The sequence below is a fragment of the Coptis chinensis genome, chromosome 1 (assembly GCF_015680905.1).
Source record: "Coptis chinensis isolate HL-2020 chromosome 1, ASM1568090v1, whole genome shotgun sequence".
NCBI classification, from domain to species: domain Eukaryota; kingdom Viridiplantae; phylum Streptophyta; class Magnoliopsida; order Ranunculales; family Ranunculaceae; genus Coptis; species Coptis chinensis.
In genome coordinates this window covers 33039087-33057063 of record NC_141456.1, presented here as the reverse complement: position 1 = coordinate 33057063, position 17977 = coordinate 33039087, and the positions used below count along the sequence as shown (strand labels likewise).

The 17977-nt window shown below is 38.7% G+C and overlaps 2 protein-coding genes across 2 annotated transcripts; both read left to right on the top strand.

The window, feature by feature from the left end:
* Nucleotides 1-515: 515 nt before the first annotated feature.
* Nucleotides 516-2582, top strand: LOC147523542 (uncharacterized). Its single transcript, XM_086571467.1, has one exon. The coding sequence runs from the start codon at nucleotides 516-518 to the stop codon at nucleotides 2580-2582; it is 2067 nt and encodes a 688-aa protein (XP_086427593.1).
* Nucleotides 2583-3836: 1254 nt separating this feature from the next.
* LOC147523541 (uncharacterized) lies at nucleotides 3837-4358 on the top strand. Its single transcript, XM_086571456.1, has one exon. It carries the CDS (start codon nucleotides 3837-3839, stop codon nucleotides 4356-4358), a length of 522 nt encoding a protein of 173 aa, XP_086427582.1.
* The last annotated feature ends 13619 nt before the right edge of the window (nucleotides 4359-17977 follow it).

Here is a 17977-nt window from a genome sequence, read left to right as displayed (position 1 = left end):
ATATTCATGACGTAGGATGTTACATGTGGCAATGGGGTCGTATGCTGAGTAATGAAGAGGATACATGATGCAGCGGATAAGATCCGCGGTAACCTAACTGCCGAGAACTGCCATATATAGAGAAGGACAGGTGGAGAAGAGAGAGAGGAGATAGGAAGAGATGGACGAGCCAGATGGAGATGGAGGTGATGTGGCTAGTGGGCCGTATGTTGAGTAGTGAAGATGATATATGACGTAGCGGATCAGATCCGCGGTAGCCTAACTGCCGAGAACTGCCATATATAGAGAAGGATATGTGGAGAAGAGAGAGAGGAGATAGGAAGAGATGGACGAACCAGATGAGAAAGGAAGTTAGAAGAAAAAAAAGAGAGATATAAAGAAACAGGAGAGAAAAAAGAGGAAGAGGAGAAAAGTAGGAGAGAGAGAGAAGAAAAGATACCCTAATACTAGTGAGTTCATAGGTTGTAATATTTGAGTATACATTTTGGCGCCGTCTGTAGGGAGAGCGAAATTAAATGGCCACCGTAACAAAAAAAGGAGTAGGAAGACCTAGGAAAGAAGCAGTTCGAGAAACAGTGGAGGAGGTTGTGAGCGAAGAAAGGGAGGTGGGTGGAGAGGAAGAGATATTTGATGTGGCAGTAGACGCCACTAGACTTATGCAAGAGGAAATAGTTAGGTTGAGGAACGAGAATATAGAGTTAAGAAAGGAAAGGGAGACCACACAAGAGGAAATGAAGCATATGGTTCATCGAGGTAGTGAAGTGGAAGGGGAAAATGAAGAGTATCAGCCCCGGGGAGTAGATCCAGTAGAGGGCATCACGCTGGAGGTAGTACAGGTGATGATTGAGAAAGATAGAGAAGTGAACCGTGCGGCTGAAAAAGTGAGCCAAAGTGCCGCTCAAAAGGAAGTTGCTAACCTCAATAAGAATCCGCTGGCCGATTCAATATGGAATTCAGTGGTGCCTAAGAGATTCAGTCAACCAAGATTTGAAAGGTATGATCGGAAGGGTGACCCAACAGATCATTTGCATCACTTTAGGCAACAGATGCCGTTGTGGCAGGAAAGCAAGCATGATGGACTGCGTTGCATGATGTTCCCTGCCAGCCTTAAGGGGGGAGCCTCAGATTGGTATTACCGGTTGTCTTCGCGGAGCATCAATAGATTTGAAGAGCTAGAGCGTGCCTTTGTGGATCATTTCATCCACCAGAAAAGGAGGGTTGTGGATATCGCGGCCCTATTCAACATCAAGCAGAGGTCAGCGAAAACGTTAAGGGAGTTTCTATGTAGATTTAAAGAAGAGACCTTGAGAGTGGAGAATGTGGATGAACATACAACGGTCATTTCCTTTCAGCACGGCTTGAGACAGGGAACCAGAGTCCACGAGTCAGTGTCCAAGATAGAAATCACCATTTTGCATGCTCTATACCCAAAGGTAGAGAAATATATTCGGTACGAGGACATCATGCAAAGAAATGCAAGGGAACAAAAAAGATCCGGGAAGGCAGTACAGGCTGTGGATAAGGATGATCGAAAAGATAAAGGTAAGAGAGAAGAGAGAGAGGGGGGATCATACAGAGGGGAGAGTCGTGGACCTGAAAGAACTGGAGATCGGGGAAGGAGAGATATATGCGAAAGAAAACCATACCGTGAGATAGAACATACACCTCTTAACAAGCCATTAGAGGAAATCTTGCCGTTGATCAAAGGGTTGCAGCATTATGAAGGACCGCGGAATACACCAGGGGAGATAGATGGGAAACCCTTTTGCGCCTATCATCAGATTAGGAACCATGCCACTAACGAGTGTTATGCTTTGAAGTGGATGGTGGAAAGAATGATTGAGAAGGGGATGCTCAGAGAATTTGTCGCAGAGGTACGTCATGCTGAGAGAGCGCAGGCTCCTGCCAGGATCTTAGGAACTATAAATGTCATTTTCAGTGGAGAGACACTTGGCAGAAATGCACACCGAGACAAGATGAGAAAGACGGCTAGCTTACAGCAGGTAAATGAGGTGGCGAGCACGCCACAGTTAGTTTTGGGAACCGCGATGGGTGAGGGAAACATAGTGTTCACCCCGAAAGACTTGGAATCTGTGATCTCGCCGTATAAGGATGCTTTGGTGATTACCATAGCAATGGGTAACTATCTAGTGAAGAGGGTGTTGATAGACTGTGGAAGTTCGGTGGATGTATTATTTAAAGGGGCAATGGAAGAGATGAACATCGATAAAAATCAGTTAAAGGCTCTTCAGACCAATTTGTATGGCTTCAATGGTAGCATGACAGAGCCCATGGGGGAGTTAACACTACCAGTAACAGCAGGTCCAACGACGATATTCACTAGGTTTATGGTGGTGGATACGGGGTCCCAATATAATGCCATTCTGGGGAGAAGATGGATCCATGAAATGAAGGCCATTCCGTTGACATATTATCAGATGATCCGCTTCCCCACAAAGGGGGGGATATATGAAATAAGGGGGGATCAAGTGGCCGTGCAGAACATACATCAGGTGACTGTAAAAAATATGGTCCGCAGAATAGTAGGGGAGAAGTTGATACCCAAGCAAGTAGCAGCATAGCAATCACAGGAGGTGGAGTCAACAGAAGGATACGAACCCATTCAGGGACCGAAAACTTTGGATGAGCTTGAGGTCGTGAACCTGGGGGTGGGCGAGGAAGAGAAGTTTACATCGATCGGGTCGGACTTGCCGGAGGAATGGAAAATCAAGCTAGTACAGTTGTTAACAAAGAATGTGGATATATTTGCATAGGCGATTGAAGATATCACAGGGATAGACCTAGAGTTTGCTTGTCATCACTTGCATATGAAGGAGGACGCGAAGCCTATAAGACAAAAAAGGAGAAGCGTTAGACCCAAATACACAGAAGGGATTCGTGAGGAAGTTATACAACTGAAAGGTGCGGGGATTATCAGGGATGTGGAATACATGGAATGGTTATCCAACGTCATCGCTGTTCCAAAAAAGAACGGCAAGGTCAGAATGTGTGTTGACTTCACAGACGTGAATAAAGAGTGTCCAAAAGACTGTTATCCTATGCCGCGAGTGGATAAGTTAGTGGATAGAACTGCTAGTTTCAAGGTGTTTTCTTTCATGGATGCATCCATGGGATATAATCAGGTCACGATGTTCAGCCCAGATCAGGAAAAAACAAACTTCATGGTGGAAGGAGGTACTTAATGTTATATAAGAATGCCTTTTGGTTTAAAGAATGCGGGGGTTACATTTCAGCGGTTAGGGGAGAAAATGTTTGAAGGCAAGATTAGGAAGGGCATGGAAATATATATTGATGATATGGTGGAAAAAAGCATGTTAGAGGAGGAACACTTGGGGGGTCTCCAAGAAACTTTTCACATACTACGGAGGCATAAGTTGAAACTCAACCCCGAGAAATGCACCTTCGGGGTCACTTCAGGAAAGTTCTTGGGTTACATAGTTACTTATCATGGAATAGAGGTGAATCCTAGGCAGATTAGATCATTGGTGGAGATGCCGTTTCCTCAGTGTGTGAAAGAGGTGTAACGGTTGGCTGGAAAAGTCGCGACATTGAACAGATTTATTTCTAAATCATCGGACAAATGTAGACCACTGTATCGTTTGTTGAAGAAAACGCCAGATTTCCAATGGACCGCTGAGTGTGAAGAAGCCTTTCAGGAGTTAAAGGTTTATTTAGGACAAGCCCCTTTACTGTCGCGATCGGAACAGGGAGAGAAACTATATCTGTATTTGGGGGTTTCGGAATATGTGATAAGCTTAGTCCTGGTGTGAATTGTAGAAAAAATAGAGAAGCCAGTTTACTTTCAGAGTAAAACCATGCTAGACGCGGAGACGCGATACAGTAGAATTGAGAAGTACGTATTGGCGTTGATTTTCTCTGCGTTAAAGTTGAAGCCCTATTTTAAGGCTCATTCAGTAATGTTGATAATAAATCTACCCCTCAAACAAGCGTTGAAGGCAGAAAAGTCATGCAGAATGCTAAAATGGGCTGTGATGCTTAGTTGTTACGAAATCCAATATCAGATCAGAACGGCAGAAAAGGCGCAAGCCATGGCGGAGTTCCTGGCTGAATTCCCCACTGAGGATCCAACTTGGGGAAAGGAAATGGTCATGGAACAGGAGGGAGAACCTAACCATGATCCATTGGATCCTTGGGATATGCAGAATGGATGGAGAGTATTCGCGGATGGATCCGCTACCGATACGGGGAATGGAATTGGCGTTGTTTTGGTGACTCCTGAAAACACAAGGTTGGAGTTGTCAATGAAACTGGGGTTTGCGACTTCTAATAATGAGTCTGAATATGAAGCAATGATAGCAGGTTTGGATTTGGCATAAGATCTGGGAGTAAGCGAGTTATCGGTGTACTATGACTCTAACTTGGTTATCTGTCAGATGAATGGGGGGTTTGTGGCACGCTGCCCAAGGATGGCGCAGTATTTGGAGGTCCTACAAAGAAAAGCAAGCAAGTTCAAAAAGATTCAATTCACCCATTTGGGCCGCAGGGAAAATAGACATGCTGACGCTTTAGCATATGTGGCTACTATACTTCCAGGAACGGAGGGTCGTTCGATTGAAGTAAGGGTGTTGAGCAAACCACGTACATCAGAAGAGGAATGTGTACTGCTCACCACTGAGAAGGAGTCGTGTTGGATGACGGCAATAAAAACTTTTTTGAGGGGACTAGAGATAGAGAATAAACAGGAGAGACGAAGGATGGAGCAAGTAAGTTAGAGATACGTTCTATTAGAGGGGGATTTGTACAGGAAAAGTTTCAGCGGACCACTGTTAAGGTGTATAGGGCCTCAGCAGGTCTAAGAAGTGCTAGCCAAGGTCCACGAAGGTGATTGCGGAAGTCACTCAGCTGGGCGAACGACAACCCACAGATTGATATCTCAGGGGTATTTTTGGCCCCATATGAAGAGGGATGCGACAGAGTATGCAACAACATGTGAAAAATGCCAGAGGTTTGCACAACTCATACATTCCTTAGCTGAGCTGCTACATAATGTCTTTAGTCCATGGCCATTCGCCATGTGGGCACTGGATATAGTTGGGCCTTTACCCATGGCCAGCGGCAAAAGAAAATTTATGATGGCTGCTACTGATTATTTTACCAAGTGGGTGGAAGGAGTGGCATTATAGCAAGTCAAAGAGGAGAATGTGAAGAAGTTCCTTTGGGAGAACATCATATGTAGATTCGGTTTGCCGTACACAATTATCGCAGATAATGGAACACAATTTACTGGGAAAAAAGTGCGCTAATTCCTTCAAGCCTACAAAGTGAAACAAGGGTTCTCAGTGCCATACAATCCGGAGGGGAATTGGCAGGTGGAATCATCGAACAAAATCATCATGGACAATTTAAAGAGAAAGTTAGAAGACCAGAATGGCGTGTGGGGCGATGAATTAAATCATGTTTTATGGGCTTATCATACCATACCGCGAACCTCCACAAATGCATTACCATTCATAATGGCATATGGGGTAGAGGCAGTCATACCTGTGGAAATGATAGAGAAAATGACAAGAACCAGGGCTGTGGAAATGGGACTAAATGAGAAGAGATTAGCCATCGAGTTGAATGTCATAGAGGAAAAAAGAGATATAGCTCGCATGCGACTGGAGGAGTACCATTGAAAACTACAGAGACAGTATGATAAACGAGTAAAGCCGCGTGCATTCAAGGTTGGGGATTTGGTGTTGCGAAGAGTTACACCAGTTACCAAGAAGGAGAACGACGGCAAACTGGGACCCAATTGGGAAGGACCGTATGTCGTGACAGAGAAGGGAACTTCTGGAACGTACAAGATTAAGACACCGGCAGGGGCAGAGATTAAGAAACCATGGAATATCAGAATGCTGAAGAAATTCCATGAAAGAAGCAACGTTTGACTTTCCAGTGGGACAAGAAAAGTCCTTATTTATGTAGAGTGATAAGAATATGTATTGCGTTTCGAATTCTAAGTCAATGAAATAAAGATTGCATTTCTTCCAAACATAGAATGAATAATGCTTGAGTTAGGACAGCGGGGGAGATGAGCCTTTCGCAGACTAAGGTCCAAATCAAACTGGGGGCAAATGAGATGCCCCCATCAGCTTCACCTGGTGATCAAAGACGAGTAGGGGGATGAGCCCCCGTGGACTAAGGTCCAAATTAAACTGTCGGCAAAATGAGTTGCCCCCATCAGCTTCACGGTGATCAAAGGCGAGTGGGGGGGAGGAGCGCCCAGCGGACTAAGGTCCAAATCAAACTGGGGGCAATCTGAGCTGCTCCCAAGAGACTTCACAGCCGATCAAAGGCAGCGGGGGGGATGAGCCCTTCGCGGACTAAGGTCCAAATTAAGCTGGGGGCAAAATGAGTAGCCCCCATCAGGCTTCACAGCTGATCAAAGACAGCGGCGGGGAGGAGCCCTTCGCGGACTAAGGTCCAAATCAAACTGGGGGCAAAATGAGCTGCTCCCAAGAGGCTTCACAGTTGATCAAAGACAGGGGGGGGATGAGCCCTTCGTGGACTCTATGTCCGAATCAAACTGGGGGCAATCTGAATTGCCCCTACAAGGCATCACAGCTGTCCAAATACTAAGGTGAGCGAACCCTTCGTGGAATACATATCCAAATCAACTTGGGGGCAATCGGAATTGCCCCCACAGAGTTTCACAACGTTTAATAAAACCAAGGTAATTCAAATGAGGATAGGCATCACATATTAAAAGATAGAAAGTTGAGCAACATATGAGAGGCAAATGTAAGTTGCTTAAAAACCTGCTGGGCATACCCATAAAAACAGGCTAGAGTATAAACATACAAACCCAAAATATCAAAATGTCAAGATGAGTGCATGTCAGATGAATAAAAATACAAATACAAATTTCAGTGCATCATTCTTGGCCTTCAGCTACATCCCTTTGAGAAGACACCTAGGTAGCCTCTACCACGGTGGTGATGTCATCATCCACTTCAATCGGAGAGGTGACCGTGCTGGGAGTGGCTTGAGGGGACGGTGGTATCGCGGCCTCAGGAGCAATTGGTGTGAGAGAGGCGGCCTTAGGAGCAATTGGGGATGGTGATGCAATTTTAATAGAAGGGACTGAAGGAGCAATGGGGAGTAGACGACCAGCAATAGAGAGTTCTTCGAGTTATTGACTTAGTTGGCGGGCTATCTTCTTCTCTGCCAAGCTTCAGAATCTGTCAGAGGCATCTTTTACAGCCTTATCCACTGCAGCTTGAATAACAATCTTCTCCAACTCCTTTTGGCTATCCAGTTTAGACGTGACCCCCGCAACATAGTCGCGGTGCTTGTCCTCAGCTTGCTGCAAAGCTCTTTGGGCCTTCACCGCATTGATTTGAAGATAATCCCTGTCCTTTTCTAACTTGGTATATCTTGCTTTCCAACCATCAGGACCATCAATCTCCTTCTTCATGACATTCAGAGCCTCCAAGGTGTTGGTCAGTCCGCGTACCACATAGCCGATGTCCAGGCTCATCTGAGGACAGATACTTGTTAGAAAGAGTTACAAGGAAAAAGAAGGGGAAAGGGACACTAACACACCTTTTCCCATCCGGTATATATGGCTGCGCGGTGATATGCGAACGAGCCAGAATCGCCGTAAGCTTGGTCTCGTGGAAGGTGAGAGCTGAAAAACAAAGACGCTGCGACCACCGGGTTTTCCAATGCCGAGTCACGGATGTTAACTTCACGATCTCTGGCCTTGAATTGTGGGTGCCATATGTCAACGATACCAGATGAGAGGGAACCAGACGTATGGGGGTCTTTCCCATGATTACGGGTCTGAGTCGATGGCCGCGTCGATTCAGTTTGAGGTGCAGAGGGACCTACAGGGTCAGTTCAGGCCTTTTTGGCTGGGGAGCTCTTGACAGCGATTTCAACAGGATCATCACCATCTGAGTCGCTATCCCAGAGTTTGAGTTTAGTGGATTTGTTGGAGGCCATGGTGGAGGATGGAACAGAAGAGGGATGTGCAAAATCGTCTTCCCAATCTGCTAATGCAGTATATGAAGAGGGGGCGGTATGGGGGGCAGGGGCGTTTGATGGAGCAGCGGCTCTTTGGGCTCTTTGGGCGGCGACTCGGGAGTGGGAGATCTTGTTTGTGTATCCAAATGACTTGTGGGTTTTACGTTTTCGTTGGGGAGGTGGAGAGGATTTTGGTTTTCGTTCTTTTGGGGGCAGCAACCTATAGAGGGGACCGTGGTACTTACCAATATTTTGTAGAGAGGGGTCAAGCAAGAGAGGGTTTCCTTTTTCAGGGTCAATGCCGAGAACTTCGCACTGGGCGTTTCCTAGATCACGGAGCTCTTGAAAGATTGCAGAGAAGATGCCGGTGTATAGTTGAGATTGCGAATCTGGTGCCCAACCTGATTCACAGAGAAAAGGGCAGATTAAAAAAACAAAGTTATACAAAAGTACGGCGGATTAAAGGGTTTGACTTACCACTCTTAAGGAAATTGAGGTGCCTTAGAGAAACTTCTGAAGGAAGATCCGCAGAAAAGAAACTTCCAGACACATACAATGGATAGTAGTGCCACACCTTGTTATAAGTCGTAAGGCGGAGGACAAAGGACTTCTTCCGCGGATGGGTACAGAAAGACAGATATCTTACACTACCAAACTTGGTGATTTTTTTCACATAAAAATGGCTGATTATGTCTTGAAGTTGGATTTTAGGAGTGTGGGTTTTATTGTAATGGTTAGCGGCGTACATAACACGCCAGAGGTTACCTATGCCTTGAAAGGGTGGGATATTGAAATGATTGTATACCTCGACGTCAAGTAGGGTCAGAGGGAAACGCAAACCTGCCGCGATTTGGCCAACGGTCGCAACAAGACAACCGGGCCGCGGTGGTACCAAGTGGGGAAAATGAGTGATGCCAGATACGTGTTCTAATACTACATCATCTGGGATGCCATAAGCAGCTTTGACTGCAACTAAATTAGGTCTGTGGTAATATGATGGAGGGGGTGGAAGAGAAGCCTTCCTCCCTGAAGTAGAGAGGACAGCGGCCGGACCGGTAGAATCTGAGGTCGGGGATCCTGATCGATCCGCGATGGGATGACTAGACTTGGAAGTGGAAGTCTTAGATCTATCGGATCTGGTGGTGGAGGTATCCACCGATTCCGATCCCGACATGCTAAAATTAACAATTGTAGTGGTAACTTGAAACAATGGGGAAGAATATATGCTATGAAAGAAGGAAGGAGCGCATAACAGTACCAATACAGGAATATAACAGTAAAAAAAGGAAGATTGACGGTGAAAAACAAACCTGAGATACGTAGTAGCTAAGAAAATGGAGTGACCAAAAGAGAAACTCAGGTGATGCAAGCTAGATCCACAAGATTAAGGAACTGTAGAAAGGGAGAGAGATATGCGGAGGAAAAAGAAAAGTTGAGGTGAAGGGAATAAAAGAGAGAAGGGAGTTAAGGGTTTGGGGTTTGAGGGGAATGAAGAGTTTGAGTGGGATTTGAAGGGACAGGGGTAAATAGGTAATTGCAAAGCTAGAAACCAGAGAAAAGGGGACACGTGGGGTCTTGATATTCGCAAAGTCAGAGGCAGAGTCACATGCGCCATTCCCACGTGTCGATATAGATGGAGCACATGCTACATAGCAGAGGAAACAATGGTAAATAATATAAATAGACCTCGGACGATAGACATTAGGTCTCGGCGCCATTGTCTGTCTGTGGACTATCAACAGGACCGAGAGAGGGAATCTGTAGTGGACATATTCATGATGTAGGATGTTACATGTGGCAAGGGGGTCGTATGCTGAGTAGTGAAGAGGATACATGATGCAACGGATCAGATCCGTGGTAACCTAAGTGCCGAGAACTGCCATATATAGAGAAGGACAGGTGGAGAAGAGAGAAAGGAGATAGGAAGAGATGGACGAGCCAGATGGAGATGGAGGTGATGTGGCTAGTGGGCCGTATGCTGAGTAGTGAAGAGGATACATGACGCAAGCGGATCAGATCCGCGGTAACCTAACTGCCGAGAACTGCCATATATAAAGGACAGGTGGAGAAGAGAGAGAGGAGATAGGAAGAGATGGACGAACCAGATGAGAAAGGGAGTTAGAAAAAAAAAAAAGAGATATAAAGAAAGAGGAGAGAAAAAAGAGGAAGAGGAGAAAAGTAGGAGAGAGAGAGAGAGAGAGAAGAAAAGATAGCCTAATACTAGTGAGTTCATAGGTTGTAATATTTGAGTATACATCAATCTAGCTTATATAATAGTTTTATTAGATTTATAGTGATTTAGCGGCAAATTTTTGAATCCGAATATATTTTTATTGAAAATAAACCGAAATACGTTAATTAGCAGCGATTATGGTGCATACGTACTTGGAAACTAAGGGATTAAATTGAGATAGCCTCTTCACTTTGTGGTTTAGGATATTAATCTGTAATTTTCAAATAGAATTATCTTAAACTTGATATAGCTCGTATAATAGTTTTCTTAGATTTATGGTGATTTAGCAAATTTTTGAATCAGAATATATTTTTATTAAAAATAAATCGAAATACATTAATGAGCAGCGATTATGGTGCATAAGTACTTGGAAACTAAGAGATCAAATTGAGATAGCCTCTTCACCTTGTGGTTTAGGATATTAATCTGTAATTTTCAAATAGAATTATCTTAAACTCGATCTAGCTTGTATAATAGTTTTATTAGATTTATAGTGATTTAGCAGTAAATCATCACCGCTCGGCTTACGTACTAATGTGTACAAATCACTAAAACAGATTGATTGTTTCCATATCTTCAAAGAATACACTACTCCCACTTAAATTTTTTTGTCACATGAACGTGCCCTACGAACGGGTATCGTTATATTAAATTATTCTAAAAAATATTAGCAACTATGCATAGCTATGAGATATGAAAATTATATTAGTTACTCATTTAAATTTCTTGCACCACTTTCTATAAAAATGAAGCATCAAACCTTGATAAAACTCATCGACTTCTTTTTATTGTTAGGTTTAACAATAGAAGTTTGATTGAAGTTTTGTGAGAATGTTTAATGTGGCGAAGATAATATTGAATCTACTTGAATAGCAAGACATTCCCAATCACAATAAAAGAATTATGATTAACACTACTTAAAATGCAAAACTATATTTGTCGAGACATTTATTCCCCCTACATATAATACAAATATGTTTTAGGGTTATTAGTTCAATGCATTTGCATCAAGTTTTTGATTTACCATTAATTATTCTTTGAGGTTAGTTTAACGTAGTACGTTACATCCAGTTTCCAATTTCTTATTAATTATTCTTTGAGGTTAGTTCAATGCAGTTGCATCAAGTTTCTGATTTCCCGTTAATTATTATTTGAGGTTAGTTCAGTGCAATTGTATCCATTTTATGATTTCCCGTTAGTTATTCATTAAAGTTAATTCAGTACAGTTGCATCCAGTTTTCAATGTTTCGTTAATTAGTATTTGAGATTAGTTCATTGCATTTGCATCCATGTTCCAATCTCCTGTTAATTACTCTTTATGGTTAGTTCAATACATCAGCATCCAGTTTTTGATTTCCCATTAATTGTTTTTCTAGGTTAGTTCGATAGTTTATAATTTCTATATAGTTTGCATACATGTAAGAGTCTGTTTTTATAAACTCACTTACATTTTGGGTTCCTAATTACTCGTAATTACTCATGTGAGAAGGCTAAAAAAGCAGACATTTATACTTTGAGGTCAGTGCGATATAGTTACATCCGACTTCCGATTTCCAGTTAACTATTTTTTGAAGTTATTTCAATGCATTTGCATCCAATTTCTGATTTCCCGTTAGTTAATCTCTGATTTTAGTTTAATACAGTTGCATCCAATTTTTGGTTTTTCATTAATTATTCTTTAAGGTTAGTTCAATGCAGTTTTATCCAATTTTCGATTTTATATTAATTGTTCTTTGAGGTTAGTTAAATGCATTTGCATCAAGTTTCCGATTTCCCGTTAATTATTTTTTTAGATTAGTTCAATGCAGTTACATCAAATTTATAATTTCCCGTTAATTATTTATTTAGGTTAGTTTAATGCAGTTTCATTCATTTTTCAATGTTTCGTTAATTAGTCTTTGAGATTAGTTCATTGCATTTGGATCCAGTTTTCGATTTATCGTTAATAACTCTTTAAGGTTAGTTAAATACATCTGCATCTAGTTTCTGATTATTTATGCTTTGATGTTAGTTCAATGCAATTATATTCGGTTTCTGATTTCCCGTTAATTATTCTTTAAGATTATTTCAATACATTTGCAATTAGTTTCCGATTTCCCACCAATTATTCTATGAGGTTAGTTCAATGCAGTTGTATTCAGTTTTTGATTTTCTGTTAATTATTTTTTGAATTTCGTTCAATACATTTGCATCCAGTTTCCGATTTCCCATTAATTATTATCTGAGGTTTGTTTGATGTATTTGCATACCGTTTTCGATTTTCCGTTAAATATTTTTCAAGGATTTGCATCCAATTTCTAATTTCCTGTTAGTTATTATTTGACGTTAGTTTAATGTAATTGCATCCAGTTTCCGATTTCTAGTTAATTACCTTTTGACTTTAGTTTATTGCATTTGCATAAAGTTTCCAATTTCCCGTTTATTACTCTTTGAGCTCATTTATGTATTTGAATCCAGTTTCCAATTTCCTTTTAATTATCCAATGTGGTGTGTAATACCAACTTCTACTGATCCATCTGTAGTGTACTTGCAAACATGACATAAAAAGTAAATTATGATTGATTTACTATGTGGGATCATCGAAGATTATCCAGTTCCCAATTTCCCATTAATTATTTTTTAAATTATGCATGACTCACTATGTGGAATCTTCAAATATTATCTACAAACAAGTGTTGTTATATTAATTATTCTGAAAAATATTTTCAAATATATAGAACTATTATATATTAATATTATATTGATCACTCAACCAAATTTCTTATAACGTGAAAACCTCACTCTCTATTAAAAAAAAAGAACTCACCTTTGATAAAATCCTTCAACTTCATTTTGTTGTTTAATAAAAGAAGTTTGATTGAAGTTTTGTGAGATTGCCTAATAAGGTGAAGTTCATATATATTGAAGCTACTTGAATAGCAAGGAGTTCCCAATCATAGGGAAAGAGATAAGATAAACACCATTTTAAATGTAAAACTATATTTATCGAGACATTCCCACAACATATAACCCAACTATGTTTTGACGTTAGTTCAATGCATTTGCATATAGTTTCTGATTTTCCATTATTTATATTTTGAGGTTAGTTTAATGCAGTTGCATCCAATTTTCAATTCCCGTTATTTATTTTTTGAGATCAGTTCAATGCAGTTGTATCCAGTTTCTGATTTCTCGTTAATTATTCTTTTAAGTTAGTTCAATACATTTGCATCAAATTTCCAATTTCCAGTTAATTATTCTTTGAGGTCAATTCAATGCATTTGCATCCATTTTCTGATTTTCTGTTAATTATTCTGTGAGATTAGTTTAATGCATTTGCATCCAGTTTCAGTTTCGATTTCTCGTTTATTATTTGATAAAGTTGCATTTGCATCTAGTTTTCGATTTCTCGTTAATTATTGTTTGAGGTTAGTTCAATGAATTTGCATTCAGTTTCCGATTTCCAGTTAATTATTTCTTGAGGTTAGTTCAATGCATTTGCATCCAATTTATTTTTTGAGATTAGTTCAGTGCAATTGCATCTGGTTTCTGATTTCTTGTTAATTATTTTTTAAGATTAGTTCTACGCATTTGCATCATGTTTCCAATTTATAATTAATTTTTTTTAGGTTAGTTCAATGCAGTTGCATCGAGTTTCCAATTTCCCGTTAATTTAATCTTTGAGGGTTAGCTCAATGCATTTGCATCCAGTTTTTGATTTTCCGATTTTTTTTTTTTTTTTTTAGTTTGATATATTTGCATCCAAGTTTTGATTTTTCGTTAATTATTCATTGAGGTTAGTTTAATACAGTTGTATCCATATTCCAATTTTCTATTAATTACTTTTTAAGATTAGTTTAATGCTTACATTTGCATTCAATTTCCAATTTCTCGTTAAATATTATTTGAGGTTAGTTCGATGCATTTGCGTCTAGTTTTTGGTTCCCCATTAATTGTTTTTTGACGTTAGTTTCATTCAATATTATATATTTTTAAAAATATTTGTCATTATTACTTTGCCGTTATTTATTTATTTTTTTCATTTTCTATTATATATTTTGTGATGTTATTTTTTGTATAATTATTTTTAACTATGTTTTGAGGTCATGTTAAGCATATTTTTGAAATAAGTCGGTGCTTTATCATAGACACTAAAATTGTATGATTTGTAATAGGGAATTAGTTTATACAAATCACATATTTTTTAGCAATTTTTTTTTTATTTGATCAAATATATAAGAATTGGAACACTAAAAGTGTTTGATTCGTAATAAGAAATTACCTTTTACAAATCACCTATTTTTTAGAAGTTTTTTTTTATTTGATAAATTATATAAGAATTGGAAATACATTCAAAATCTCTAAATATAAGAATTAGAAATACACTCTCCAAAGAGGTTCCATGAATGTGGGATTGTAGGTTATTAGAAAAGATTATCTTTCATATTAGAGTGCCACATAGGGGAGAGAAAAAACTAACTCTCATATTAGAGTGCCACATAGGAGAGAGAAAATCCTCCATTAGAGATTTTCTTTAGTATATAGATAGTAGATTAGGGTTCTCCCTCTCTCTCTCTCCCTCTTTAGTTTAAGTTAGGTTTAGTTAATTAGTTTAGTTTGTAGCCTCCATTAGAACCTTTTAATAAAAGCTTTAGTTTATTCAATTCAAGTATATCTAATAAAGTAATTCTTCATGATATCTTTTTCTATTTATTATTATGTTTATAATAGCCTCATGATTCTTAGCTAAACCTCCATTAGAGGGGTTTGATAAAGCTTTGATGAAGACTTGATGTGTTAGTTAGAATTATTATATTTTAAGAGTTTCACTCTAGTAGGTTAGTTGATTCGCCATCAGAATGGGTTGAACTTCCTCACATGCTAATTATTAGTTGGTAGAGATTACCATGAATAATTAGGGATAAAATAGTTAATCTTTATTGGTTAGGATTGCAATAATCTACACTAGCATATTAGGAATATATCAAGTGGAATAAAATCTCCCTAATCCCTTCTCCACATTCACATCTTAATATCAATTTGCCATTAGTATAATTTAGTTATCATAATTACAATCACCATATTAGTATAATTAAATCCATTACTCTCATTCATTTTTGTTAGAATCGATTAAACTAGCGAAACCTTACGTCTAAACAAACTAGGAGTGGAATGAATTCTCTACTCCACATATTTCACGATAACCGAAAGTAGATAACTTTGATATATAGTAGTAAATAGCTTTAGTTTTACTTATTCATAGCATATATAGTTAAGAGTAGGTAAAACTATTGTTTTACAGTTTATCAAATGGCACCGCTGCCATCTTAGTTTTGTTTAGATTCATTTTCTTTAGTATTTTCGTCCCTACCAAGACCCCATTTAACCCACCCACCCTTGTTTGGTTCTAACTGTGTTTGTTAGGTTCAGAAATAATTTTTTTTCAGAATTCTGCTTTGAGCGTGCCCACGCCCTAGGTACGCTATTTTGAGAGTGTGCACGCCCTAAAAACGCTGGACACCTAGTCAAGCAAGAGCGCGCCTGCGCCCTTCTATGTCTGTTTGCAAGTGCGCTCGCGCCTATTTCTGAAGTAGTTCGATTTTTCACCGGTTAGTTTCCAACTCTCTTCATTCAAGTTATTCAGTGTTTCCAACTTCTTAAATATTCTGAGATTGCGTATACAAGATGCTATTCAAACGAGTAGCAAGGAGGCATTCAAGTACTCCTTCTTTCACTCCTTGTCTCTTCTGTCAGAGGAGTTTTAATTCTAGTATATCAGGTTGTTGTTTGACTGTTGTTTATATTTCTTTCATATTGGACTTAGCCTTGCCTGAGACTAAGGTCTGGTAAGAAAAAACCATCTAGCGTTATATATTGTAAACGTTAACGCACAAGCCTATCTAGAAACTTATAGTTAGAGTTTTATTTACATATTAATTGTCTTAAAATATTTTTTTAAACCATTATTATCACACCCCGAATTTCCGACAGAATTCGGAAAAACATTATTTGTCCCCGACTCTTTGATCTCCGAGGTGTGACGCACTCTCCACTCCCAAAAACCCATAAACAAAACCAATTCGCCCAAACCGAATTGTTTAACAAATAAAAACCCGACTGCCAGTGATTCCAATCCGAAGATCAACTTCCCATCACTCCCGACAGTTTAACAGTTAAATTCAAATCCGGAATTTAATAAAATTTAATAACACAAATAGCACGAATTCCAATACAACAGGATAATGAACAGTATAAAAAAACGAAACAGTATATGCCGATGTATGTAAACTACAAATCCGGTGAAATAGCCAAATAGCTAATCACCTGTATGAACAGCTCGACGAATCCTCCTAGCCCGATTAAATTGGCGGCTCCAACCCAACTCGATAAACCAGCTTCTCTCTGCCTCCATTTTTAATATATTATTTTTCTCTTAACCCTATTTTCTAGAAAAATGTGTTTATATACTTGGGTCCGAAACCCAAGCCCAACACAGACTCGGGCCCAGAAACCCAAGGCCCACGTATCTCAAATCCAAATCCAGCAAATTTTGAAAATAAATAATTAAATTAATTAATTAATAATTAAATATGTCTTTTAAAAAAACTGGCGTTACAGCTATACACATCTCAAAAGAATCTCGTCCCGAGATTCGGAAGTAAAGCTATACGAACAAAAACGTTGGTTATTAACTTAGAACATACCCAAGAATGCACGTTGATTAAACTTAAACAAGATAACATTGATATTAATTATTTCTAAATAATACCCGAATATATATCCTCATGCCATTACAAAATCTATTATAGTTTAACTGTCTATATTAAAACACATTATTATAGTCACTTAAACGCAAGATAAATACACCATTTCTTTTTAGCATGTAGTTGGTTGACACGTAGTAAACTCTACGAAAATTAATATTCTACGTAACTAATCAATAATACAGGGTAAGTTCATCTATGCATAAAACATTATGGAGTCTTTTATTATCATGCATAAAAGAAAATTAGTGTCCAGATACACTAAAAATATAAAAATCACTCATGTCATTGATACTACAATAAAACTTTATATTTACTTTAGTCATGCTCCCAGAAATATTAAATTTTAAAACCACCCTTGAATCCTAATTCATGCTTGCAACTAGATCAAATATAACACGTATCCAAAAATAATTTTTCATATTCATCTATCAAAATCATATAGACTGAAACAAAACAATTAGGAATAAATACTCGAATATGCCAAAATCATGTGAAACAAATTTAACAATATTAATCTATCGTGTCATAATTTATCGGCACGAAGCACACTTATAAGACAAAATAAAAATCCGTTTGTTGTTGAAATACGATCATCATTATATTAGGACATCCTCTACATAAATTCCAATATAGTTTAAAAATAACAATTATCACAATTATTTTAATTAATCATTAATAACGTAACCCTAAGAAAACAACCTACACATGCATGTCTTATTGGTGAAATCATATTATCATCATATATACACGGTGATAGTTCATCCATATACAATAATATAAGAAAGCGTGTATCATAAAGTATACACATCTCAAAGGAAATCTCAAAAGTATAAAATGAAACGTGTATACATAAGTATACACATCTCAAAAAAAGAATACACGATATATTTTATTATTTTTTTTTCTATTTATAATTAATCACATCTAACAAATTACTCTCTTATACTTCAAAATATTATTCATCCATCAAAGTGTACGAGTGAGGCGAGATAGTTCCTCCAAC

Bases quoted from the DNA above. Each gene is read 5' to 3' on its own strand.
- LOC147523542 (XM_086571467.1), top strand. From the start codon at position 516: ATGGCCACCGTAACAAAAAAAGGAGTAGGAAGACCTAGGAAAGAAGCA.
- LOC147523541 (XM_086571456.1), top strand. From the start codon at position 3,837: ATGCTAGACGCGGAGACGCGATACAGTAGAATTGAGAAGTACGTATTG.